Source organism: Dermacentor andersoni, chromosome 4, assembly GCF_023375885.2.
Source record: "Dermacentor andersoni chromosome 4, qqDerAnde1_hic_scaffold, whole genome shotgun sequence".
In the NCBI taxonomy this organism is placed as follows: domain Eukaryota; kingdom Metazoa; phylum Arthropoda; class Arachnida; order Ixodida; family Ixodidae; genus Dermacentor; species Dermacentor andersoni.
In genome coordinates, this window is record NC_092817.1 from 43221370 (window position 1) to 43247704 (window position 26335).

General features: G+C 47.6%; 1 protein-coding gene across 1 annotated transcript in view; it reads right to left on the reverse strand.

Moving 5' to 3' along the window:
• Nucleotides 1-26335, reverse strand: part of LOC126537015 (apoptotic protease-activating factor 1-like) — a 126916-nt gene that overhangs the window by 57782 nt on the left and 42799 nt on the right. The window contains exons 9-10 of the mRNA XM_050184118.3: nt 17493-17683; nt 11137-11263 (exon numbers count right to left, since the gene is read on the reverse strand). Of these exons, the coding sequence (XP_050040075.2) occupies nt 11137-11263; nt 17493-17683 (318 nt within the window). The remainder of the gene's footprint in view (nt 1-11136; nt 11264-17492; nt 17684-26335) is intronic.

The following is a 26335-nucleotide window of genomic DNA, read 5'->3' on the forward strand; positions in this document are numbered from 1 at the left end:
GATGGACATAAACTCCCTCCTTATATAATATTTAAAAGGAAGACACTGCCTGCTCAAGAAACTTTCCCAAGAAATGTCATTGTGCGGGCAAATGAGAACGGGTGGATGACGGGTGCGATCGCGGAAGAGTGGGTTAAGATTGTGTGGCGACGGCGTCCAGGAGCCCTTCTGACAAAGGACTCGCTCGTTGTCATCGACTCTTACCGTGGACACTTGACCGACAATGTGAAGGCTGCGCTTGCCCAAGCGAACACAGACCTTGCTGTCATACCGGGCGGCATGACGGGCCAGTTGCAGCCACTTGATGTCTGCATCAACAAACCTTTCAAGGATCGTCTGCGGAAATATTACACGGACTGGTTGACTGACAAAGACCACATGCTAACGGCAACGAGCCACATCAAACATGCATCGCTATCGCAGCTGGCGGGCTGGGTAGCTGCAGCGTGGGACGACGTCCCACGTACTTTGATCGTGCGCGTCTTTAAAAAGGGCAGCATGGGCCGTATTCTGTAGCGGTTCGCTTTGGAACCGGTTTCTTTTGGCTGTTGCCATTGGTCGGCGCTTCGTTGTCGTCATCCCTGGTGGGCGGGACGACAAATTTTGTTGACTTCACACAAGTTGCCAATCATCTGGAAAGGAACCGGTTCCCTGCTACGAGAGGAACCGCGGAGAAGTGGTTCGCTCAAGGGTCGCGCGCGGTGGCGAGCATGATGTCGAGGGTTGCTAGGGCAACCGTGGCTGCCGGCTAGTCTCGCGCCAGCTGACGAGCCGGCACCTAGACGAGACGAGACAGAGACGGCAATGGCGGCTCCTTTGGTTGTGTTGCTGGCGAGCGCCGAAAGACAACGACGCGACGAGAGGCAACGACGCGACGCGTTCGGCATGGCCGAAGAAGAGTTTTGAAGGCATTTTAGGCTCTCCAAAGACATAGTGCGACGTCTTTGCGATGAGCTGGAAGAACATCTCGGGCCTCAAAGATTTCGTGGTGTCGACACTACGATGAAAGTGATGTGCGCGCATCGGTTTTTTGCCACCGGGAGCTTTCCAGTGCGTCGCGAATGAAGAAGCGATTGCACTGTCGCAGCCTTCGGTCAGCCGGATCATTACAGCCGTCGCCAAGGCCATTACGGTTGCAGGCAAAGAAAAAGGATGGGTTAGATTCCCATCCATGGCGCAACAGAAAGCCGTCATCAGCTGCTGGCACAACACACACGACACCTTTGCTAGGTAGGGGTGCTCCTCGACAAATGAAACGAGTATTTCGCGCTGCCTCGCTGAAACATTAGGACCCAGCCGCCTGTTTTTGTGCGACGACATCGTTTCGGTTTCGGCGCGCAAACAAGTCCGAAAAGTAAACAAAGCGAGGCAAGTTGTTTGCATAACGTATGGCACACCACCTAGCGACTAAATAAGAAAACAACACAAATAAAATTACAACTCCCAGTAGCTGTCTGCGCCGCAAGCTCACATTTATTACTGAAAATTATATTTGCAAGTGTTCTATACAAACCAATGTTTTTTTTATCAAACCAGCAACATCCTTCAATTGCTATACCATCCCCCAAGTACAAACAAAAATGATGACGTGATCTTCCGGCAGACAGCCGCTCGTTGATTGGTTCCCCTCACGCCGCCCCGTTCCACTCTTTCTCCAAGTGATGTAATCCAGACGTAACAGCCAAAGCGAACCGGTTCCAAAGCGAACCGCTACAGAATACGGCCCCATATCTAATACACTTGACGGTACAGAGGATAGTGCACTGTTTGGAGGAGACAGTGACAAGGAACACAGCGACGAGTCTAGCAGTGACGACAACGTTCAATGAGCTCTGCAAGTTCAGATTCAATAAATGCTGTTTGCATTTTGTGAACGCTGTCCTCGCTTCTTTTGTTCGGCCTACATTCGAGGTAATATATTTTTTTGTTGTTGGCTTCGGACTTTAGGGGATTGGCTTAGGATCGAGGTCGGCCTAGATTCGAGTAAATACGGTAACTAAAACATTCTGACAGACACAACTATTGTTGACATCCATGTAACGCGAAGCATTGCAAGGATCATTGTGGCATAAGATGTCGACGCACACCTAGTGGTGCACCAGCGCCCTGAGATGTGTTTTGTTGTTTTCCTGTTGCGTGGTGTGGTTCGCATAGCTTTAAGAGGGTGACGGGAAACCGAAATGAAATCGAGAGCTGGTGGGAAATGCCGGATCCTGTCAAAGTGAAACGTGATGCCGACATCGTGCTGCCTGCAGCAGGGAATGGCAGCGCATTTGCTTCATCGCCTACTAAAAGCGCGCAGTATGCCACCAATGGCACTATGCACCACGCACTTTCAAACATATAGGTGAAGATGCTTATCGTAATAGGTTTGGCGGCGATAGCTATGAATGGGGCACGCGACGACCCGGGCAGAGATTTGCATACCTGTCAACCTGGCGAGATCAAAAAACGGGAGACTTTTTATTCGCGCCAACAGGGGGGGGGGGGGGATGCATCACTGTTTCAACTTCAAGTGTTTTTCATTTTTCCAACCACAGACCACTGCATGTCCTACCTTTCTTCATTAAGAATGTCCTCTGGAAGACTGTACGCCTGTAGTGTGGCAAACTCAGCTTCGAGAGCATCTAAAGCGTCTTCAGCAGATTCATTGGCATCCCGGGGCAGCAGCTGAGGGAAACTCTGAATAAAGGAACGAAGACTCGAGAGCGATGCCTGTGAAATAAATTTCACGTTGGCCACCACCGCATTCTTCAGAGTTGCGTTTCAGAGTTGCATCTACATCCATAGCGCTTCGACTCGTCGCATTTCGGAAAATTTTCCGTAGAAGAGGCCCAACGTAGTCGCTGACACTAAGGGGTAGGTTGTGTTCGACAAGGAATCCCGTAAACAGGCACTCCACACTGTGGCATAGTGTCTCCCCCTGCCAGATCTCCGTGTTATCACACATTTATGTTTCGTAGTAGTCTAGCTAGATGACGCACCCCCCTTCTGTCATGTGACGAGCTTGGACCAATCAGGAGGTGTCATCTGGCGTGTGAAGTCCTATTTGGTAATAAACGGCCGCGAGCTGGCTCAGTCCTTGTCCAGTTTTCATCAGGAGCAGTTGGCTCCGCGTCTCCCTCTCTGCGTCGGGCGCTCGCCGCGCGTTAGCTGGGTGCGGGCCCCCGCTTGCCTGCCGCTGCCAACACAACACACACGTATGACACTGTTGTCGCACTTGTTCCGGAGAAAGTTCACTATGTTGCCTTGCTGCTCAGCGGTGCGAACATAGCTTTGATGCTTCGCCGTGGAAACGTGCAGTTTCAAGTCGCCGTTGACACCGTGAGGCACGCTGACGTCGCATCCAAACGTTCTACAAAATGCAAAATCTTCTTTTCTTGGTGTCAAAGAGCACGGAAATTTAGAAGTTCGCAATAACTTCTGCTAATACCTTTTCTTCGGCTTTGATATCGCCATGGCATCAAGCACACGAGAATTCTAACTTTACACGGTGCACCGCACACACGGCCTAGCCAACACTAATCATACACAAAAGCAGCAGCAACAAGATGCACCATGGAAGAAGGCATGCATGAAATGCAATAACTACCGAACTACATTGGCTCTGGCTTTGGTCGGCTTACTAGGCGCCGTAGTCGGCTGCTTAGTCGATGATACCGATGGTGCTAGTGCTGCCGCTGTTGGTGATGCTGACGATCACGATGCGGCTGTAGATTCCGGGATGCCAGTTTCGCAAAAACCATTATTGCGCGAACAGAGACCACTTTTGGGGAGATATAAGATAGTGATCGCACAATCGGAAAGTTCAGTAAAAAATCGGGAGTCTCCCGGGCGAATCGGAAGGGTTGGCAGGTATCGATTTGCTACCGGAGTAAGAAACTATGCGTGCAGTCGTCTTCACATGAGATAGGTGGTTATATACTGTTCACGATAGTGGGTGCCTTGCACCTTTTCTTGTTCACATGGGTAGATCTAGCTACCCGAAAATGACCATGATGGCAGTCTGCAGCAGGAAACGGCGGCGGGTCTGCGCTACGCTTCCACGCCACCAGGCGCTGTGAAACAGATAGGCAAAAATGCTTATCACAACAGGATTGCCAGTAATAGCTGTGAATGCCACATGCCACTACCCCAGAAGATTTGCTGGTACCGAAATAAGAAAGTGAGTGCGCGCCGCCATTTTCACACGACACACGCGGGCGAGTATTGCAGTGAAGCTGCCGCGACGGGCAGGTATATACAGTAAAACCTCGTTAATTCGAACTCGGTTTATTTGAAATCGCAGATAATTCCAAGGTTTCCTGCGGTCCCGTATTTTCCAATGTAAATTTGACCAGATAATTTGAACCGGCGGCCTAGGCCAACCCAGTTAATTCGAAGATTTGGAGTGCTATGCGGCAATTCCCGATCCCCATTTCACCGCAAACCAGACGAAACGACGGCCATTTGGAGTCGCAAGGCAATGCCACATAGCAATCGCAATTATTTATAGACGAAGCACCCAACCTGTAGTACTGCTAGCACAAAATCAGTCCATGTTACGCCCCGCGCATCTCCAAAAACGCGCGCCTGCATAGAAGAACACGCGCTTCCTGCAACGCAGCGGGCATACCGGTTTTTGTCACGTGCTCTCGTCCCCAACTCCGCACGCTCCTTGTAGTCGCAGCGGTACAGCCTCAGCGCGTGTTCCGTGCCGCTGCCACTGGCTGCCGTTCGCTCATTCTTTCTCCACGCTTGCGGAGACGTGTGTGTGCGCAATGCCGGTCTGCGCCGTTCCTTTGTGTGTGGTGGTTAGGGGTGTTGCAGCTAGCGTGGCATTTTTTTTCCTGAACTGTGCAGAAGTGCCAGTAAGGGAAGATGCCAAAGTATAAGACTTTAACACTGCAGCAGAAGTTCTGCTTGATCCAAGAAGCGGGTAAGAACACGTGTTCCAAGAACAAGTTGGCTGAAAGGCATAGCGGGCCCCTCTTGACTTTGTCCACAAAATTGAATAACAAGTCCAACATACTGGAGGCCTACAGCAAGACATATTCTTTGAAGCGGTCGCGAATATGGGCTCCCACGTACCAAGATGTGGAATCAGCTTTACTCCGCTGGCTGCAGAAAGCAAACGCAGCCCACCTTCCTGTCAATGGAACGATACTGCGGGAGAAGGCCAACGACTTGGCTCTACAACTTAGGCACGAAGAGTTCAAGTGCAGCAATGGGTGGTTCAGCCGCTTTAGTCAGTGCAATAATTTTACCTTTGTAGCTGTCTGTGGCGAGAGCAGCAGCGCAAACGAGAGCGTCGACAACGACTGGAAGAAACACACACGTTGGCTCCGTTGCTTGTGGTGGATCCACACGACAGACGGCTCTGCGAAAATCTGTTCCGCGGATGCTTATTCCGCCGCCCGTCAGGCTGCAAAGCGCATCCAGACAACGGACGAAGTGAGCAGACGACCACACCAGAAAAATAAAGATGGCAGCACCGCCCGAAGCGACTGCTGTCCGCCTTGAACCTGTCAAGTCGTCGTCGTCCACTGTGTGGCCCGTAACTTTCAAACTGCGGCTTGTATTTGGTTTAAATTTGTGTCCAAAAGCTTTGACAGCAAAGTATTCGTGATGAGTGGGCACCGTTTCTAAAAGCCATACTCAGATTCTCGGCGTGTAGGCTTGGAGTGGCTGTATTGGCTGAACATGGCCTCGAAGATGTTGCGGCGGCCCGGGCGTACGTCAGTGGCCGTAAGTTACAAATGTAGCTTGTTTCTACTCACTCTAGATGGCGCCATCAGTGTAATAAAGACTTTGTCATACTTTTTTTCACTCTGAATGAAGATGGAAATCGAAAGGACACGACGGTTGGCCGTATTGGCTGTTGCTTTGTCCGAATTGGATGATGAGTACTTGTTTCATCGAAAGAGGTCTTGTTGGCAAAAGGACTATATCGCCAACAAGCATCTCAGTATGCAAAACCACTTGTACCGAGAACTGTTGGTCAGAGACATCGAAGAATACCGGAGGCTGCTTCGAGTGACAAGAGAGCAGTTTCTTCAGTGGCTGCCAAATTGTCTCTTTCGCTCTCATGTCCGCGTAATCGGCGTAATCGGTGAAAGTCATGTCCCACAATGCTGGGAACTGCTCCACGAGATACAAGAAGAAACTTGCCTTGTCGCTCAAGTTCATTGCAGTTGCTCTTGTGCGAGTCACGTGCGCAAATAGGCATGAATGGTGTCAATAGTGATGAAGCTGTTTCAGAAAGATCCCAAAGGCGTGCTTGTTGCCAGACTGAAGAGCATGCTAGGCTAAATTTGCAGCATTCAACCCCCAGGATCCGGATGCGAAAAATAGCTCGGCATTTCCATCCGTGGGAGTCGCGGACGACGCGCAGACGGCATGAATTCGTGGCGCGTAGTCACGTGATATGTCGTCCGTCGCGGAAAAGACGGATTTAGTCCATCGTGTGGATCTACCATTAGCGAGTACGGTGCAGATTATGTGTACAACCTTGACGAGGCAGCCCTTTTTTACAAGATGCTGCCCACAAGAACGTTCGCAGCGAAGGTCACCGCAGTCAAGGGTCGAAAGCAGGGCAGGGAAATAATTACCGTTCTGTTCGGCACGAACATGTACGGTAAACACAAGCTGCCGCTACTCGTAGTTGGAAAGAGTGGGAAGCCTCGCTGCTTTAAAAATGCACGGCTGCCGCCAAAGGATGAGGTTACCTACCGGCACAACAAGAAAGCCTGGGTCACAGGCGGAATATTTGAAGATTACGTTCGGGAGCTAGACCGCAACTTCGCGGCCACAGGCAGGAATGTACTCTTCGTTGTTGATAATTGCCCGGCGCATGGTGACATCCCACACCTGAAAGCTATCAGGATGGTATTTTTTCCTCCAAACACCACGTCGATCTTGCAGCCAACGGACCAAGGTGTCATTCACCCACGAGGAAGATTTACCGCCACTGCCTGCTCAAGAGCATGCTCCTTTGCTATGACAACGGCAAGGAGTATCGTATTTACTCACATAATGATTGCACTTTTTTGTCAGAAAAATCGATGCAAATTGAGGGGTGCGATCATTACGTGGGTTAAATTTCCCGCGAAAAGAAAAAAGTTTTTTTTTTTTCGTCCCGCATTTGCTGCGGGATGCGGGTGCGGGACACCAAAACAAAAATGCCGGCTGGAGGAGCAAGCCGAACGCGCCGAATGCCATCTTTTTTCTTCTTCTCGTGAGTACATTACGTGCATTAAAACAGTTTCTTCCGTATCAGTGATGAATGGCAAGTTTACGGCAATAACGTAGCCATGTCCACTCTGAGGGGACAGAAACAGATGGGCGCGCTTAGCTGCCAGTGACATAGAAACGCAAGGCCGGCGTGCTGCGAAAACCGGCATCTGTCTTCACTACTATCCTAATCCAGCACGTTTCCGCTAAGGGTGGGCGAATATCTTAGCTGTGTTACAAGCGTCGGCGTATGAATTGGGTACACTTTTAACATATCAGTGTAAACGTGGCTACTATCATTGCCGCGCGCAATTTGTTGCGTGCCCACGAGTGCAGATAAAAGGAATCGAAAAGTGCCTTTTTTGTTTTTGTTGACCACAACTATTATAAAGCCTACCGATAATAAAGGCAAGTTTGGTTGTACCTCTTTTTGTCATGGAAGTGCGGAAAGTGATGACAGTAATGAAATGAGGCATCTACTTAAGAATGTTTGGTGCGTGCAGACCGCTTGGCTTGTCTTGAAGGGTCGTTCGCGCAGCATTCGACAGATGGTAAGCCCGATTATTATTAGCTAGACTTGGCACACGACATATCGCTGCGGCAAGTTCGGGGTGCGATCATTACACGAGAAATTAAAAAAAATCGAATTCTGACGACAAAATTCAGGGGTGCGATCATTACGTGAGTGCGATCATTATGGGAGTAAATACAGTACTCCATCGACCTCCTCAAAGACATGTCTTATTGTGTACGCATGGAAGCAAGTGGAACTCACTTTGATCATGCGGTGTTTTGAACATGCTGGCTTCTCGAAGGAAAGCACCGTCGATGCTGATGCTGACTATTCATGTGCACTTGATGAAGAAGGAACCAAGTATTGTGACTGCATCAATGCACTCTGGGCAGAGGATAGCGAATCCAGTGCAATCGGCTTAGCGGAGTATCTGAACTTTGAAAATGATCGACAAACGTGCTTTTCAGACTTGGAGAGTGAAGCTACCACCGATGCAACCATGGTGCGATGACAGCGATGATGACAACGCTAACAAGCCCTCCCGAGCACCCGCTCTCGGGGAAGTTATCGAATCGCTGAACGTTATCCGCAGTTTTGTTGCGTGCCACGGTGGAAATTCTCAAATGCTGCATATAGTTGGCCAACTAGAAAACATAACCCTTGGAGCCTCGAACTACAGGACGCGACAAACCAGCATCTCTGATTACGTAGTATAATCCAAAAATCGCCGAATAAAGGTAGCGCATTCCTTCAGCAAAATTTTTTCCTGCGTTGCATTTTTTTTTAGCGTTTGGTTAATTTGAAAACCCGCTTAATTCGAATATTTTCTTGCGGTCCCGATGACTTCGAATTAACAAGGTTTTACTGTACTGTTCTCAATCAAGCGTGCCTCAAGCATGTTCTTGTTTGCATGGGATCTAGCGGCCGGAAAACGTATCACACGATCGCAGTTTGGCGACATGCTGAACGTTGGTGGCAGAAAATCGTTTTCCAGGAACAATATGAACCGGTACAAAATGAGCGTAACTCTACTAGGTCATTTTCTGAGCTCTTGATTGCGAACCTTTGCGCCAGGAAAACGTATGTAAAGGGAACGTATCAACAAGCTTCTATTGTATACCCAGGATAACTAAAGTGGGAATGTGCAAGAGAATATAGAATAATACACACACACACACGCACACACACACACACATACACACACACACATGATTTACACGAATGTAAGTCGACCTATCTTGTTAAATCTTTTTAATCTGAAGTGGGGGGTTGACTTACCATCGAAACTAAAACATGGCGCCGCCAAAAAAGCGAGACCAACAAGATATCAGGGGAGCTACAACGTAGTTACAATTTTATGTTTGCTCTATGGCCCTACCCATAGATTTTCACTATCCCGCACATTCATTCGCTTTTCGGAAGGGTTTTTCAACATTTTTGAGTTTTACAGTGCACACAACACTCAGGGGGGGAGAGGGGGTTGTCGGTAGTTGATGGAAATGCTGCTGTTCCATTCACGGCAGCACCCTCAGAGCGGCGGTACTTGCGGGGAGTATCGATAGTTCATGGAAGAGCAGACACCGCCCACGTGTTTCTCTTTCCTTGTAGCTCTTAGTTTGACGAGTACGACTTGACTGCCGGCTACATGCTGCTACCATGCTTTCTCAGTCGTCACGAGTGCTCCAGGACCACTAAACATTCGGCACTCGTTCACAGCAGCATTCAAGAGGGCTGCCATCCTTTACGTTGAAGAAACAAATCACTGCGCAGCGGGCCGTAAGTTCGATGTTTCTGAACGAGTGGCATGAGAGTGGCGACTGCAGCAAAGAAAAATTTTCACCTGTGAAGGCAAGTGAAGAATTTCCCACGGGCCGAAGTCTGAACACGCTTTCCAGAGCTGTAGGCTAAGCTTGCGGCGTACGGCGCTGAAATGCGAGATCGGTCCCTGCCAGTGAAGTGTGACACTGTGAGGAAACAAACCTGAATCTTCGCCTCTTAAGGACCTGCTCCACCACGAGTATAAGTGGCTGGCGGCAGAAGACCGCAAACTTACGCCAGCCAGACCTGTCAAAAGAGCCGCCCTGACAACTGCGTGTGGTTGGGTGCATTCGGCGTGGGCTGCTGTTTCACAATATGTTGTGGTGTGGTCGTTTGCCAAATGTAGAATTTCACTGGACAACGATGTGCTGTGGAACCATAGCAGCGAGGACGATGGCACAAGTAAAGACGAGTAGTCCAGTGACCACGTCAGCTACTAATAAATTTTCATTATCGAATGTGCATTCGGGTATGCTTTTTTTTTTTCCCCGTGTCACACGCGATATGGGGGGTCGACTTACATTCAAATCAACTTACAATCGTGTAAATACAGTATGTATAAAAAACACAGTGCTTGCACACATTCTAAAAACTCACATGGCATTCAAAAAGACAAATTCCTTGTCAGTAATATAGATGGCTCACTTACGCACAGTTGCAAGTTAGCGCTTGAGTGTTTGCTTTGTGTCTTGTTTGTTGTGCATGCTGCAGTTTCATAATGAACACTTATAAGACATTAACCCTTTACCTCTCGTTGACGAGTATAGCCGTCATGAAATTTTGTACCAGTATAACCAATGACGACTACAGTCATCATAAACAAAAAATTGTCACACAGTGAACCTATGATGACTATACTCATCCTATTGGATCTTGTTGAGATTGCTGGTACTAGATGGCCACACTTGTCCATGCTGTGCCATTTGTGTCTCGCCTTTCATCATATTGTCGCCTCTGACACCCTGCATAATGCATGACTGCCTCCACGAAGCGAGGCAATGAAAGCACGCGTAAAAGGAAGTATTTTGACGACTCCTTGTTACACCACAGCTCTGTAGAGTTTCCTTGGAAAGGGAACGTTATGTGTTCTTATCCGAGGAGTCTGATGGCGACTATATTATGGATGGCCCGGAGAGCCTTGCACCTGCCCGTGAGTCTACCATACTAAGATGGCCTACTAATTGCTTTAGAAGCTGTGTAAAGGTAGCCACTATTCATGTGCATGTTCTTGCAATATTTGGGTTATTTTTTCTTTGTATTCTCTTTTTTCAGTGTATCAAGCCGTGCAAAACCCTTCTTTGCAAGACACCAGGGCCATGCAGTGAAGCCGTCTTCAAAGTATCTTTTTGCGCAATTTGTGAAATAAAGGAACCCTAATGAATTGAAATAATGGTGCCGTATCATTTAGAAAAGAATGCTCTACAAACTGAGCGAAAAAAAAATTCCGGTATATTGTGTACAATTTTCTTTTTTCACTGTAGGGAAAGGGTTAAAATTTGATATCTTAAATCCACCATTTAACGCTGATAATGTGGTGTACATTAAAGCTCCTTAGATTCTGCATGAAGCAGTCTCATAGCATCAACACTCACCCTGACGATGCTGTCATTCCCAGCTGAGGCAATGATGGTGTCATCTGGACTGAACTCCGCATGGTTCACACCGCCGTTCAGAGTTTTCATCCTGACTTCAGCCTGGGACCAGTTGTCTGGCATATTCCTGTCAACACGGGAAGAGTCATCTTGCATTTGCTTTTAGAAGCAGATCACGCATCACTTTGGGTCACATTTAAAGGGACACTAAAGGTTACCAGAAACTCAAGTTAAAGTGGTAGAGCAATGTTCTAGAACGTCTAAGGCGTCAATATAATCGCGAACAGAGCTTTAGTAACAGAGAAATTGAGGTAAATGCATGACACGATTTGAGACCCCCCAGCGACATTCCGGTACTAGCCCGATGACGAAAGCACTCCTCATAATTTGTGTTACTAATACTCAACTACTCGTATTAAAAATATCATTTCATTCGATTATAAGACGGAAAAAAATGCTGCTTGTCTACGTCTATTCGATTCTAAGAAAAAATAACATTTTGATGTTACCCTTCAGTAATATGGGTGTTCGAAAGGTTTCGTTTTCGCTCGACTCTGCGCGCTCGACTCTGCGCCGCGCCCGCTTTGGAGTTTCAGTAGTTTCGTTATCGCGTCGTGCTGTGAGGGTTCTGCTGGCTCGCGAAACTTTCATTTGGAACAAGCAGCGAGAATGCCACGTCCATGTGATGTCGTGGGAAGCCCTCGTTGCTTTCCCGCTCCGGAGAGCCAGTGTCGAGGCCGCCGTCGTAGTACGCAACGACGCCGGCAGTGCGAGCCCTCAGCAGCAGGTCGCGCTCACCGGTGCTCAAATCGCTGAAGTTGAGCCCACCATCGCGAGCCAATCTGTCGGTGTCAGGGTCCATTGCGACGAGCGTCAAAGTTTGCGTCATAGAATGAAGTACCAGCTTATGGGCGTCTTGCACTAGAGTTTGAGGTATAGTAGCGGCGCCTGGTGGCGGTGCGGGAAACGACATCTGGGTCGTGCCAGCTTGGGTCGTATTGAGCCCTGGCTGTGGCGAAGCACGTTTCTAGGCCGAGTTTTGCATCGATTCGCACTTTTTTATGCCCTGTTGCGAGTACGAAAAGGCTCGTCACTTCTCACAGACCACACCGACCACGCTGCGAGCTCGCCGCAGCCTATAGTTTAACAAAAACGGACTCTCCGTGTGCCGTGGGACGTAATGTGGGACGTAATTCGTTTCTCCTTCCGCTAGCCACCATACTCCCGCTTCCACTCTGCTGTCGGCTCTGTCTTGGCTCTGTTTCTGGCCGCACGTTTGCATTTTGCGCAGAAAAGCCGTAGCGCCGTCTGCGGATGCCGTTCTACTCACCGATGGCGCAACGTCACTATGAGACCATGATGTCAGTACTCCTCAATCGGAGGGTGGGCGATTTGAACTGTGCTAGAGGTACGCGGACGCTTCAGAACGCATTTTCTCTTAAAATAAGTCTCTCCTTGGCACGAAACAAGCGTTTCGAGGTTTCTGTGATGGTATTTCAACAGTCCACGTTGACTTAATAGTAACCTTTAGTGTCGCTTTAATAGTACAGACAGACTGCACCAAAGTTGCAAGTGAGAAACCAGTTGGTGACAGGGCGAGTTATATCTAGACTCGCAAGGTTGCAGTGTTTAATTTTAGAAAAATTTAGGAAACGAGATGCGGGACATCCCTGGAATCATTGCACTCGACCTCACTAAGGCCTTTGATAAGGTGGCTCATGAGTACATCTTGAACGAAATTTCTTCTCTCAACCTAGGGCAGAAATTCTTTCATTTCACTCTCTCATTCCTATCGGAAAGGAAAGCATTCGTTCGATTGGGCATGATCTCGGGCGGTCCTTACAAACTGGGCAACTGCGGAACCCCTCAAGGCTCGGTCCTATTCCCGCTACTATTCAAAATTGCCATGCATAAACTCTCCGAAAGGCTGGCCAAACTCCCGAAAATAGGCCACGCAATTTATGCAGACGACATTACAATCTGGTCCCCGGGGGCATCTCTGGTCGATCTAGAGCAGTCCCTCCGGGCGGCCATGAAGGTAACGAAAGAATTTCTTACATGCACGGGTCTAAAGCTTTCACCAACTAAATCCGAACTCCCGCTCTACAGACAGTACAGGCAAGGCGTTAAGAACCTCGAGCCTCTGGAAACGCTGCCATTCGAAATCACGACACAAGAAGGGGGCTCCATTCCAAGGGTGAACTCCATCAAAATTTAGGACATTTAATCAACGCCAAAGGCTATAATGTAGATGCTCTAAACAACCTAGGCGCACAGGCGAGCAATATACTAAGACTCACCACAAGAATTACAAGCGAAAGGGGAGGACTCAAGAAGGACAACCTACTCAGGGTCTTCCAAGCTTTTTTCATCAGTCATATTATTTAAATGGCACCATTCCTCAAATGGAGCGAAGTCAAAAAGAATAAACTCGACATGCTGATCAGGTCTGTCGTCAAAAGAACACTCGGTATTCTGCAGTCCGCTAGCACGGTAAAACCACTCAAACACGAAATTCACAACACCACAGACGAATTAATCGAAGCGCAGTTTATTGCAGATCTTCAGGCTTTCGTGAACTACACCGGGCATTAAGATTCTTGATGAAGCTGGTATACTCCCTATACAGGCACTGCTTTACAGATACCCCCCGGTCTAAATTAGCCCAGGAGGGTATAAAGGTGGAGCCCATACCGAGGAACGTCCACTCAATGCATAACGAAGGTCTCAGGAGAGCACGGGCTAGAACCGTTCTTCAACGAATCGATCCTTACGGGGCAGATACATTCTTCGTCGGTGATGCGAAATACGGCAGCAAAGACAGGTTTGCAATCTCCGTCGACGCGCACAGAACACTTATTAGCGCCGCGTCAATCTACACTGAACATGCAAACAAGGCGGAGGAAACTGCGATAGCCTTGGCTCTTCAGGCTGCAATAGGCCCGATGACCATTTTCACCAACTCGGGCACGGCAGTCAGGGTTTTCTCGTCCGCTCTAGTTTCTAACCATGCAGCCGGCATCGTCAACAGATCCTTTCGTAGTACTGTGGGCTAAGAAACTGGAGGTCATAGCATAGCGTAGTTTCCGGCCCACATGGACAATATAACTAACCAAGCGGTTAGTGCCTGAAGCGGGTTGCAACCCTAATGAACAGGCTAACTGCCTGGCACATGAATTCACAAACTGCGCCCAAGCTGACGGTTCAGGTCTCCCACAGGATTGCCCCTTCAATGATCCTCTTACCACCTATCATGAAATTACATCGCATTGCAGACAAAGCAGGAAAGAATTCCCTCCCCCCAGTCCGAAACTGAACAGGGCTCAGACCGTTACTTTAAGGCTCTTACAGGCGAGATCATACCTCACCACCAGAGCACTTAGTTGGATGTACCCACACTTCCCGCAGTCATGTCATGCTCCAATTGCGGTCACGCATGCTGCTTCTTCGACCACATGCTCTGGCTGTGCCCCTACAATGCGGGCTCCAAACTTCAATGTAAGTCCAAGTGGGACGCCTTGCTGAAGAGTTCGGAATTCACACACCGACTACAGGCCATCCAGAGGGCCCGCGACGTCACAGAGAGTCACCTCCTCCCGCTCCTGTCGTGGGAGGAGCCACCAACTAGATTGGGGAGCCGAACATGTTCCTCAGGACACTTCAATAAAGTTCTTGTCAATTGTCAATGCCTTTTACTGACCCTAAGGGCTCCATTTGCCACAGGCACATGCAAAATAGTTCTGGAAGTTTGCCATTACACTTATTATGCATATTGGTGCTCATAATGTGACAAGAGATAGCGGGCACATGTATAATTAAGGACTACATACTGCGTCCTGTGACACTAGCCCCTTTCCACTCTTGATACGCTTCGCAGCAATACATTGTGTACGCTTCACTGCGTAACAACGCTCAATTGCGGCAAAGATGACTTGAGAACCAGCATTACTCAACGCTCGACTTCCTGTACTTTCTGCCCTTCTAATCCATTGGCAAGGATGACAAAGGTGAAGTCGGCACCACTGCTGACAGCAGAGAAGTTTTCAATTAAGAACACGGCACCTAACAGCAAGAAGCTTGGTAGCGAACGTCAAAAGCCTCTAGGCCTAGCGTTGCCGTGGCAGTAGATATGGCTGAGACTGAATCGGCATGCGAGAGCGCTGGTTCAAGGCTGCAAGATAATAAAAATGGTGGCAGTGGTGACTTCATTAGAGCCATTTTAAACCTGTGCTCACACCAAAATGCCCGGAAAATTGAATAGTGAAGGTTTCAGGGTCCTAAGTTTCAGACGTTCTTATACAGTCGCCGACCGTTTATTCGGACCTCACGGGGACTGCGGAAATGTCCGAATAAACAGGTGTCCGAAAAAGCAGATTAAGAAGAAAAAAAAATGAAATCCTTTATTTCCACGCACTTATTCGGGCTCGGCAGTAGGCTTCGAGAAATCGTGAATGCGCCGTTGCACGCTGTTCCGTTTACGCGCAATCAGATAAGCTTCAGATGCTTGTACACGATCCGCATGCGACGGCAGCGTAGCACATGGTGCGTCAACTTCCGACTCGGTCATCGTCCGGCGGTGCAGCAGAAACCTGACGAATGATCTCGCCGTCGTCGAGATCTGCGCATGTCAGTACAGCAGTGTCACCACCTGTGAAACTGTCAATGAGACCGTGTCCGGAATCGCAATGCAACCACTGCGCAAGTCTCGGCAGAACATTTTCCGCGTCGGTAGGGAGCACATCGGAAGGTGACAAATCTTAGGCCTCCCGGCACCCGCTTGCCGGCATTCCGCAGCGCAGTCTGCGCGGGCACTGTCGGCGCCATTAGAGACTTGACGCGATGTTTCCGTATGCCGCGTTGGATCGCCGAAACCTCGACACAGCACACAAAGCAAACACCGCCGTGCCGACACCAGTCACACAAATGAAAAAACGCGGCCTGCTCGCAGCGTCGTGCGCGAAGAAACAAATTAGCTGCTGGATTGTCTTGACATGGCTCACTAAGCTGAAACCCGAACTGCTGCAGAGCCACTCTATCGAACCAGGCAGAAACGATGATGATGAGCGGGGATTTCCAGTAGCGCCACTTCGTGGCGCAGCAAGGAAGCTCCATTCAAAACAAAAATGGCGTTCAGCAAGTCGAACCGTGCACCGGTCAGAGTCGGTGCACGGTGCTCTCGACCGAGTTGGCTCAAGGAGAGTCCGAAAAATCAGACGAGAGGTTGCAAGGTGTCCGAACTTTCGGCAGTTGTTATACATTATGGTCTATGGGGAGAATGGCGGTGGCGCGAAGCTGACCGAATAATCGGGCATGTCCGAATTTTTGGAGTCCGGAAAATCGGTCGGCGACTGTATACTGAATCTCACCCTTTCAGCGTCAATGACGTAAATATACAACGCCACGAACAAGTCCAAAATGGTCGATGCTGTATATTTAAGGCGCCGTCTGTATGTTCAAAAAGCACGCCAATTTCCCAATTTTTTTCTTTCCTGGCATGTGCTGCCACTATGTGGACATTTTTTCTTCGCGCCTCCCTCTCTCGATTTTCGTTGCATGGCTTGTTTAAAACTAGTTTGCTCCGGCGCGTCTATATACTACCGCTCGCGCATTGGCGGGCACGCGGGCGGGCAGTAGTTTGGGTTTTGTTCCGCAGGCGGTTTCGGCTTCTTGCGCTCGCAAAACTGATGGCTATTTCATTACTAATCGCTCAAAGGGCCGCCTGTTTCTCACTCGTTTAGTGCTGACAGGGGTGAGCATAGGAAGGATGCCACCGTGTGTGCATTTCCGCTTCTTTCTTGGGGGAAGACTCGCGATATCCAATTGCGTCTGGTTGGCGAAAGATGAAGATTAGCGGAAGTTTGTCACACCTTCTGCTTTTTTGACGGGCACGCAACCTCACAGTTTTCTTGGGCTATGGATGCAAATATTAGTGTAAGAGCAGGAACATTTGAGACTTGCGAAATATTCTCGTGTGCACATATTCTAAGCCTTGAACTATAACAATGCATCAAATTTTTAATTCTTATAAGTTTATTTCCTTTTTTTATTGTTGTTATTCATGAATAAAGAGTACATATATACCAATGCAAAATATTCTTTTCTCACTTTACAGTCATCCTAGAATAGTTACGGTAATTTTTTTTCGAAATAGGTCCCGCAGAAGAATTGGAATCTGCAATAAAAAAAATCAACCCTGGGCGGTCGCATATGGCGAAAAAAATTGACCCTGAAAGGGCTAATGGAGATGTTCGTTCGAAAATTAGTCCCTGACTGAATAGTCTCTCTGCACAGCAGACGCAACCACACGTGTACAAAGTAAAAGGCAGCGAAAAACTGCTCCCCTGAACAAGCCTTACGTCCACTCGAAGTAAGGAGTCTGATGGTCCGCTTCAGCAGCACGCTCCCTAGCGAGGGCCAAGGCCTTCTGATGTACAGTGGAGCTCCGTGGTTGACTCAGGGCAAGCTGGATGACATCTGTGTCCCTATCAGACAGCAAATGAGCATTGGGCTGCAAGAACCTCAGCATGTCCAGCCTTTCTTTTGCAACCTGGGTATATTAGATGCAGCCACAGTTTCTTATGTAGCACAATACAGACTGCATAGCAGACTAGCAGCAATATAGGGGTGTGCATATACAGAATGGTAGATTTCTTATCAAATATTGAATCGAATAAAAAAAAAGAGAGTACTGAATCGAATATCAGAAAATTATCACAAAATTGATTACAAATTTTGTGCACGAAAAGACAGTGCTGTACACGCTCAGGGGTCTCCTAGCATTGCATAACAAGAATGTAACAAGCTATTAATAACTTGGGTGAACAGAAATCAAGATTTACAGTACAATCTATTCTTATTAAAAGGAACTCCAAAGTCTGGAAAATACCTTTTTAACGACAGAATGTATGTTGAATAGAGTGAAGTGTTCAATTCCCTTTGTCCATATGTTCTACTGTATACAAATGAGGTTCTCAGTTTAATAGTGGAGATGTGTTTTGTGGCAATCTGTTTTTATGTTCTACTGTACATCAATGAAGTTCTCAGTTTATTAGTGGGCCTGTATTTTATGGCGATCTTTTATACATAGAAAGTCTTGCTTTTCAGTTTTCACCCAAAATACAGAAGGGCTTTTCCATCTTTACGGCAGGTGGGTTATCATAAAACCAAAGGACGGACCGCACGTCAAGTGACTTGATTACTGTTCTACGCGTTGGAGCTGTGTGAGGTCGACCACAGTCAGTGCTGATGGTAAACAGCAGGCGCCACTTCATTGTTAGGTTCGGTGTAATTTGCCACCTGTCAAAGATTTTGAAGTCAAGAGTCATGGCAAGTTTGCACAACGCAAGTTCATTGCCACATATCTAATACGATCTGCGTGCCTTCCGGATTTGCAAGTGCCATGTGAAAATAGCCTGTAGTAACTTGCAGTCTCATGCAAAAGTCACTGTATGCTTGCATGAAGCACTCGACATTGCTGTGATCGAGATGTAGGAATGAAAAGCTACAGTCAAACTCCGCCAGAACGAAATGTTGGGGCTTGTAAAAAAAATGCCATGACGGAACATCGTAGATATGAACTCTACCAATAATTGAAACATATGGTTTAGTGATACAGAAAAGAACTTCTAATTCCAAAAGTGTAATATTGGCTTGCTTGAACTTATTGGCAAGCAGCAATGTGATGCTGCTTTTGCATTCCATCAGCTGAGCCACTGTGATACTGACATGAACTCTGACGAAAGTTTCGATTGTATCAAAGGCGTCCACTACACGAGGCGCCATCGAAATGCACTCATATTCTGTGACGGCATTTTCACCATCTGTTGAAGCAAAACTATTGTGAACTCTCCAGGTGATGCAATCATTGCTCACTCCTTCATGATCAATAACGTCAGAGTTGGCCTCAATGGTCCCGGGGTTGCCGGTACAGTGATCGCATGCCAACAAATTTAGTTACTTTCTGAAGTACAAATGTCTCCAGAACACAGATAAAAAGTGATACGCTGTTGCCACTAGCTTAGCAAGTAAAATCATTTATCTTTTGAATGAAATTTGTTGTCATTGCAAATGACAGAGAGTATGTGAAAAATTGTTCTGTCACCATCTTGTGATGACATGACGATAGCTATGACACTGGCTCTGCCACTCAGTTGTTGCAGAGTTTTTTACTAAAATTATAGGTAAATTCGATTTTCCTGTACTTTTTGAGCTAGTTCACGAAGTGCTGCATTTTGCTATTTGTTTCACTAGTTCATCATGGCAGCATCTGCATATCGCGATTTGTTTCACTGAATGCAGGCTTAATGCAGTACGAGTTCACAGCATTCCCTGCACTCGTGAGAAATATAGTGCAAGGTTTGTGCAGGAAAAGTGTCATGCCATTTCCGCACATGCAAAAACTGGAACTGAACTGGCGGAACCAGTTGCTGAAGTCACTGCAATTGTTCAGCTATTATGAAAATGACAGGTAGTGTACTAGAGCTTGTCTAATGGCGTTTTTCACTGGTCGATCTGGAGCGGCCACCGAAATCCTCAAGCGAGCGCTCGGGTTTCGCAAATTCGAATCGGCCAGCAGAGCGCAAAAACGCTTGGCAGGGGATCACACAGAAAGTCTGCATACATGCAACACAAACCAGTTCCGGACACTATGCCCAACTTCCGCTCTGTAAATTTTCACGGCAACCAAAGTCGCCGGCCCCCATGCGTAATTTGACTGCGGCAGTCGAAGAGTCCGTCATTTCCATGTCACGCCCGCAAGGATTGTGCATGGACAATGTGCATAGAAGACTTTATACAGCACCTGCGTCACCTTGTAATCACTGTCGTCCGAGCTCTCATCGCTAAACACAAGCTCTTCAGTAGCACCAAACTATAGTGAACTAGAAGGCTTTCTAGTAGTGCGACCGAAGTGCACTCCCCTTGCTTGCCCCTGTCCTCGCTTGTGGCGAAAGTAGCGGCGGCGTTATCATGCGCGTGTGCAAGAAAGTTGTAAGTTATCTCTTTTTAAAGCCCCAAAAGACGAAGAACGACGACTCCTATGGGAGCGTAACCTCCATCGGCTTGACGCCAATGGCGCTGTGCGCAAGTTGCACCTTGAACCACATTTTATTGCGAGAGACTATACGCATACTATCAATGGCATTGAAGTTCGAATGCCAAGGGGAATACCAACGCTTGCCCCTCATGTGGTTCCGACAACTTTGCCCAACCTGCCTGCATATTTGAAACGAAAAACTCCGGCTCCGCAAGACGGCGTTAATTCCCATTAATTGCCTTAGCTGTTACAATCTTGCCAAGCGCATCGTTGGATCAAACATTCAACAGGAAGTTGTAAGCTCGCTTTTGACAGTTGAAGACCAGACTGCTAGTTTGTACAAGCAGCAGCAGTTGATTGACTTTCAGCTCGATGAGGGAGATCTTGAAGGCACCAAAGGTTCGCTTGGTAGCAGCTCTCCGACTGTACCGGACCACGCATACATGATTCACCGTAATGACTCAAGACTTACTTATTATGTGGCACGCTTTATCACAAAGAATTGTGTAATGAAAACAAAGTGTAGTGCCTGCATGAACCAGCTTCCGCTGCCTACTTTAGATGGAAAGTGTCTAAATGCTGCCGTTTTCGCAAAATCTTGCGACTTTGCTGGTCTTCTCTACCCTTCACTGAAGCTTTTCGTGTTTATCAGTGAACTTGAAGACATTTTCACTGGCTGCTTTAGCAAGAGTTAGCTACATTGCTACATTGAGACAGCATTACAGATGTGTTGGCAGTCATCAACAGGAGCAGCACAGGTGGTGTTGATTGCGTAAACATTGCAAGGTATTAACCGCGAAGTTGGTCGGTTTTTACGTCGTCACACGAATGCATTTCTACATCAAGGGTCTGAATAAGCAGGGTGTCTACCAAGTTGACATTTCCAAATTCCCTGAGTTTTCCATGTTTTCCCTGAGTGCCTTTTCAATATTCTCTGAGTGACCCAGAAATTTGTTTTATGCAAAGATGGGCTGACACCATGTCACCCAATGCTGTCACTCTCTAGCAAGCATATTAAAAAAACCAACTTAATCCAGTTTGAATAGTAAGGAGCAGCATTTATTTTGCTCCAAAAGAAACCAGAAGGCAGGTGTTAGCAAAATGCACAGCGAATAAAATATCTTCAAAAAAAATGGTAAAACCTATTGCAAATTGAGTCGAGCATTCTCAAATACGAATAAAAAGGAGATGCATACAGAAGCAAATATTTTCAAATATGAGCTATTTCTATAACTTATAGCAAGCTCATTGGTATGAGGCCCGAACTTTGTAACAAGTGAGATTGGTTCTCCCTGAGCAGCTGGAAAGTCAACCTCGACTGTCTTGACATTGGCCTCGAGCTCCACCACTGGAAAAGCTGGCACCACCGTCGGCGTGACGTGCTATGAGGGATCACGTGGACATAGCGGCCGCGTCGGCTGCTTCGTGAGCGCCGAAGTGAGCTGAAAACGAGAGTTTGAATTCCCTCGTACGCTGCGGTCCTCATTTAATGGCGAGATTTTCCCACTTCGAGTGTATCCTTTACAACGCTTGTAAGCACTACAATAGGTAGTGGCTGCCTTTGAAGGCGCGCAACATGGTAGGCTACTGCTCGGTGCCGCAGTGGCGGACTTACGCAATGGAGCCCAGTGTCAGCCTTATTCACACGTAGCCACAGGATAAGAAGCTGCGTGAAGCTTGGCTCGCGAAACATAAAACCGGCAAACAGTCATCGGCTACAACTCGGGTATGCAGCAAGCACACACGCGAGGAAGATTTCTGCTACGGCGCCGGGTCTGCGATGTTCGGAAAACGCGCACTGAGACGCTCGCCCGAGTCCGCTGCCCGATTAATGTCATGACGGTTTGGTCTATGAACTTGTCGATGCTATAGATGCTGGCAAGTTCACTGTAGTGGAAAGGGAGTGGTAAGAAGCACATTAAAAAAAGCATGGCATATGGTCCTGTTTGTGTTATGAATTAATGCACTGGATTACAAAAAAGCAGCGGGAAATTGCACGCTGAGAACACCCATAAACATACAGTGCGACGCAACTCGAGAAATAATATTGAAACGTTTAAGAATTTAGTAGAAAAAGAAAGATTGAATCATCGTGACGGCACATCACAGTCCCTGTAGGCGTCGAAGTCTCTACAATGAAATTATTTTTCAACAGCTCTGATAGCGCCCACGCAGCAATGGTTGCTTCTATACTCTCAAATGCTCATATTCTGTGGCCTAAAACTCATGGCACGGTGCGAAAACGCGCACGCGACGAAACCGAAACAGTGCATGGACAAGCATGCAGACGCGCAGTCGGTCGCTGCGAATCTGTGCGATCGCTGCATCGAGGCTTCATTCTATTACGCTCCATTTAGTTATACAAACACTATAAGGACATATTTTACATAGTTTGCTCTCAACGTATGCCTACCTTTCACGCAAGAAGCCGGTTCGGGAGCCTCCATAACGTCGACCGCGCGCAGTGGCGTTCACTGTACGTGTTCGGTAATGAGATAGCGTCTGTAAACGATTCTGCGCTTTCAGTTTGCCCAAGATTATTATTTAGACAGTAAAAACTTCTCTCGTTTTGAAAGTACTTACAGAAATGTCCGGGAGAGCTCGCGCGTGGTGTTTTCAGTGAGCGCTGACAGCAAAACCTATGAGGAGCGTGCCGCGTGATCCCTCATACTACGCCAGCTAGGCGTTTCCGACAGATGGCGACTCCGCAACTCCTCGCCGCCAATACTCTCAGCCCACATACAACGCCTCAGTGTTGCGTTTCACTGCTTTTAAGTCTTTATTTGGTTTGGATGATGGTCACCTGCATCTTGGCGTCAGCCACCACTTTGTTTTTTGAGCTCAAGCTCTTGAAAGAAGCGATGGCACGCTTTCTTTCCCGATCATTCCTCAATGCGTGGGTCCTTTGTGTTCTCGTCCTCCTTGTTGTACAGAAAACGTCCGATTTTTTTTAACTCCCTAGGGGTTGCGTAAACATCCAAAAAATCGGGCAGTTCAAAAAAATGAATGCACGTGTTTTATTGCCTTTATGGGTTTAAATTGCCACAAGCACATCCAAAAAAGCTCTGAAGGCCTGCCAGCACACTTACTAGGCATATCGGTGCTCCTCCTGTGACAGGAGATGAAGGGTGCATGCGTGTATAATTAAGGAATACATCATGTGTTCAAGAAAACAGACTCATGGGCTAGTTGGTACTACATAACTAGCGCTGCGTCTTCGTTTCCTTCTCTTGTCCTCGTGTTGTTGTCTTTTCTTGCGTTCTGTCTCAACATAATGTGTCCCAAAAGAATTGCCCCTTCCCAAACTTATTATGCTTCACCACAATACATCTGCGTATGCTTCACCGCATGGCACAATTGTACTAAGGCAAAACTAACTTTCAGAAACTGGCTTTATGTAACGCATTGTGCTTTCCAATGTCGAAGCCATGGAATCGTGATGGCCACAAAGGCAGAGTCAGTGCATTGCTGACAGAGGCCATTCTTTCAATGAAAAACATGGCATCGAACAGCAAGAAGCTTAATAGCGAACGTCGAAGCAGCTGGGCCTAGTGTTGCGGTGGCGGTGGCTACGGCTGCGATCGGATCTGCGTGCGACAGAACCGGTTCGAGGCGGCGAGGCAATCAAAACGGCAGCGGTGGAGGCTTTGATTAATGCCGTTTCGAACCTTCGATCATGACAATAAGTCCGGAAAATTGGACGGCGAAGGGTTCTTGCATCCAGAATGTCACATACATTTTCAGAAACGTTCTATAGGGTACGTGGTGGTGCCGTGAAGCCATCCGAACTATCGGGCAACCGGAAAGTCGGCAGTTTGACTGTACACTGGCAACTCCTCCAGCCAATGACACGGCGTCAAAGACAATTCATTGCGATTCCCTCTTACTCGAGCCAGCATTACAGCAACTTTCATTCCCTTTCAATAAAGTTACAGCTAATTTTCCCTGACAGAAACACAAATTCCCAGAGTTTTCCCTGAGTATTTCCAGACTACTCAAAATCCCTGAGAATTCCCAGTTTTCCCGGTTTTCCCGGTTGGTAGACACCCTGATAAGTCTTATGATGAAAAACGAAGTGCATGGCAGCAACTGAAGTTAAGTCGGTTATAAATGGCTGCAGTGCCATAAATGTATGCTGCCATTCTTGTGCCTATTCTAACGCGCCGTGTTAATTTTGGAATTAATGTGCAAATAAGAAACTGCTTTTGAATAATGTGAATGTTTCCATAATAATGTTTCCACGTCTGATGACCACAAGCCGTGTTAATTTTGGAATTAATGTGCAAATAAGAAACTGCTTTTGAATAATGTGAATGTTTCCATAATAATGTTTCCACGTCTGATGACCACAAGCTGGGAGAAATGGGAAACAATATGTGTACAGTAAAGTTGTATTTCTTCAATGTCACCCGTAAACCGAAGGTGAAGCGAGCTCCCAAACATTCAAATAGCGTATTGGCAAAAGTAATTATGTATTCAAAACTAGTCTATCTTGTCGCATCTGCGACAAGTTGTCATATCAGAGCAGCGGTGACTGCAAAGTACAGTCGCCGACCGATTTTTCAAACTCGATTATTCGGTCTGCTTCGCGGCACCGCCATTCTCCCCATACACCATAATGTATTACTGCCGAAAGTTCGGACACCTTGCAACCTCTCGTCTGATTTTTCGGACACTCCTTGAGCCAACTCGATCGAGAGCACCATGCACCGGCTCTGACCGGTGCACGGTTCGACTTGCTGAACACCATCCTTGTTTTGAACGGAGCCTCCTTGCTGCCCCACGAAGTGGCGCTACTGCAAATCCCCTGCTTATCATCATCGTTTCTGCCTGGTTCAATTGAGTGGCTACAGCAGTTCCGGTCTCAGCTTAATAAGCCATGTCAAGACAATCCAGCAGCTGACTTGTTTCTTTCTTCGTGCTAGACGCTGCGAGTAGGCCACATTTCTCGTTTGTGGGACTGTGTGCTGTGTCGAGGTTGCGGTGATCCAACGCAGCATACGGGAACATCACGTCAAGTGTCTAATGGCACCAACAGTGCCTGCGCAGACTGCGCTGGGGAATGCTGGCAAGCGGGTGCTGGGAGGCCTAGGATTTGTCGCTCTCAATGTGCTCCCTAATGATGCCGAAAATGTTCTGCCAGGACCTGCGCAATCATTGCATTGCGATTCCGGACGCCGTCTCATTTGACAGTTTCACAGGTGCTGACACTGCTGTACTGACATGCGCAGAACTCGACGACGGTGAGATCATTTGTCAGGTTTCTGCTGCACCGCCGAACGATGACTACGAGTCGGAAGATGACACACCATGTGCTACGCTGCCATCGCATGCAGAGCGTGTACAAGCAGTGACTGTGCTTTCAGCCGCCTATAGTGACCGTACAACCCTCTCCGAGATTAAGGCTTACCTGATTGCGCGTAAACGAAACAGCGTGGAACGGCGCATTCACTATTTCTTCAAGCCTACTGGCGAGCCCGAATAAGTGCGTGGAAATAAAGGATTTTATTTTTTCTTTTTCTTAATCTGCTCTTTCGGACACCTGTTTATTCGGTCAATTCCACAGTCCCCGTGATGTCCGAATAAACGGTCGGCGACTGTATCAGCAGCTAAAAGCTGGAAGAGAAAGAGTGATCATGTAATAGCTGCCTACTCAGTATACATGGAAGTGAGGTACAGTTTTTAACACGTGGACATGTAAATTTAAAGCGATGCTAAGATTTTTTTGACCGAATAGTGTTTTACACGCCAGCCCGGCCAGTTGCATGCACAGAACTGCTGAAATAAAGGGATGGTACAGTGGTGCACGTAGTCAGTCATTTTGCACAAAGAAGAGAAAACTTGAGAAAAAGAAGGGGTGTAAGGAAATATGATAGAATGTCTGATGGTTGCATGGCAATGACCACTCAGCCATTCATACGTGCTGTGAATGGTGCCGGTTACTGCAACAGCCCCATTTGCGTATAGCATTGAAGTAATCAGCCAAGCTGCTTTAAATATACTTCAGGCACTCCGCATTAACGAGCGCATCCGTGCGGATGCGCTTGCCTTACGAACAGCTGAACAACTATAGCTGAAGTACAGTGAACTCACTAAACCAATGCACCCCGTTTTTGTTCCTAGCTTAGCACTGATACACGGGACACGGCAACATTTCATCGTTTT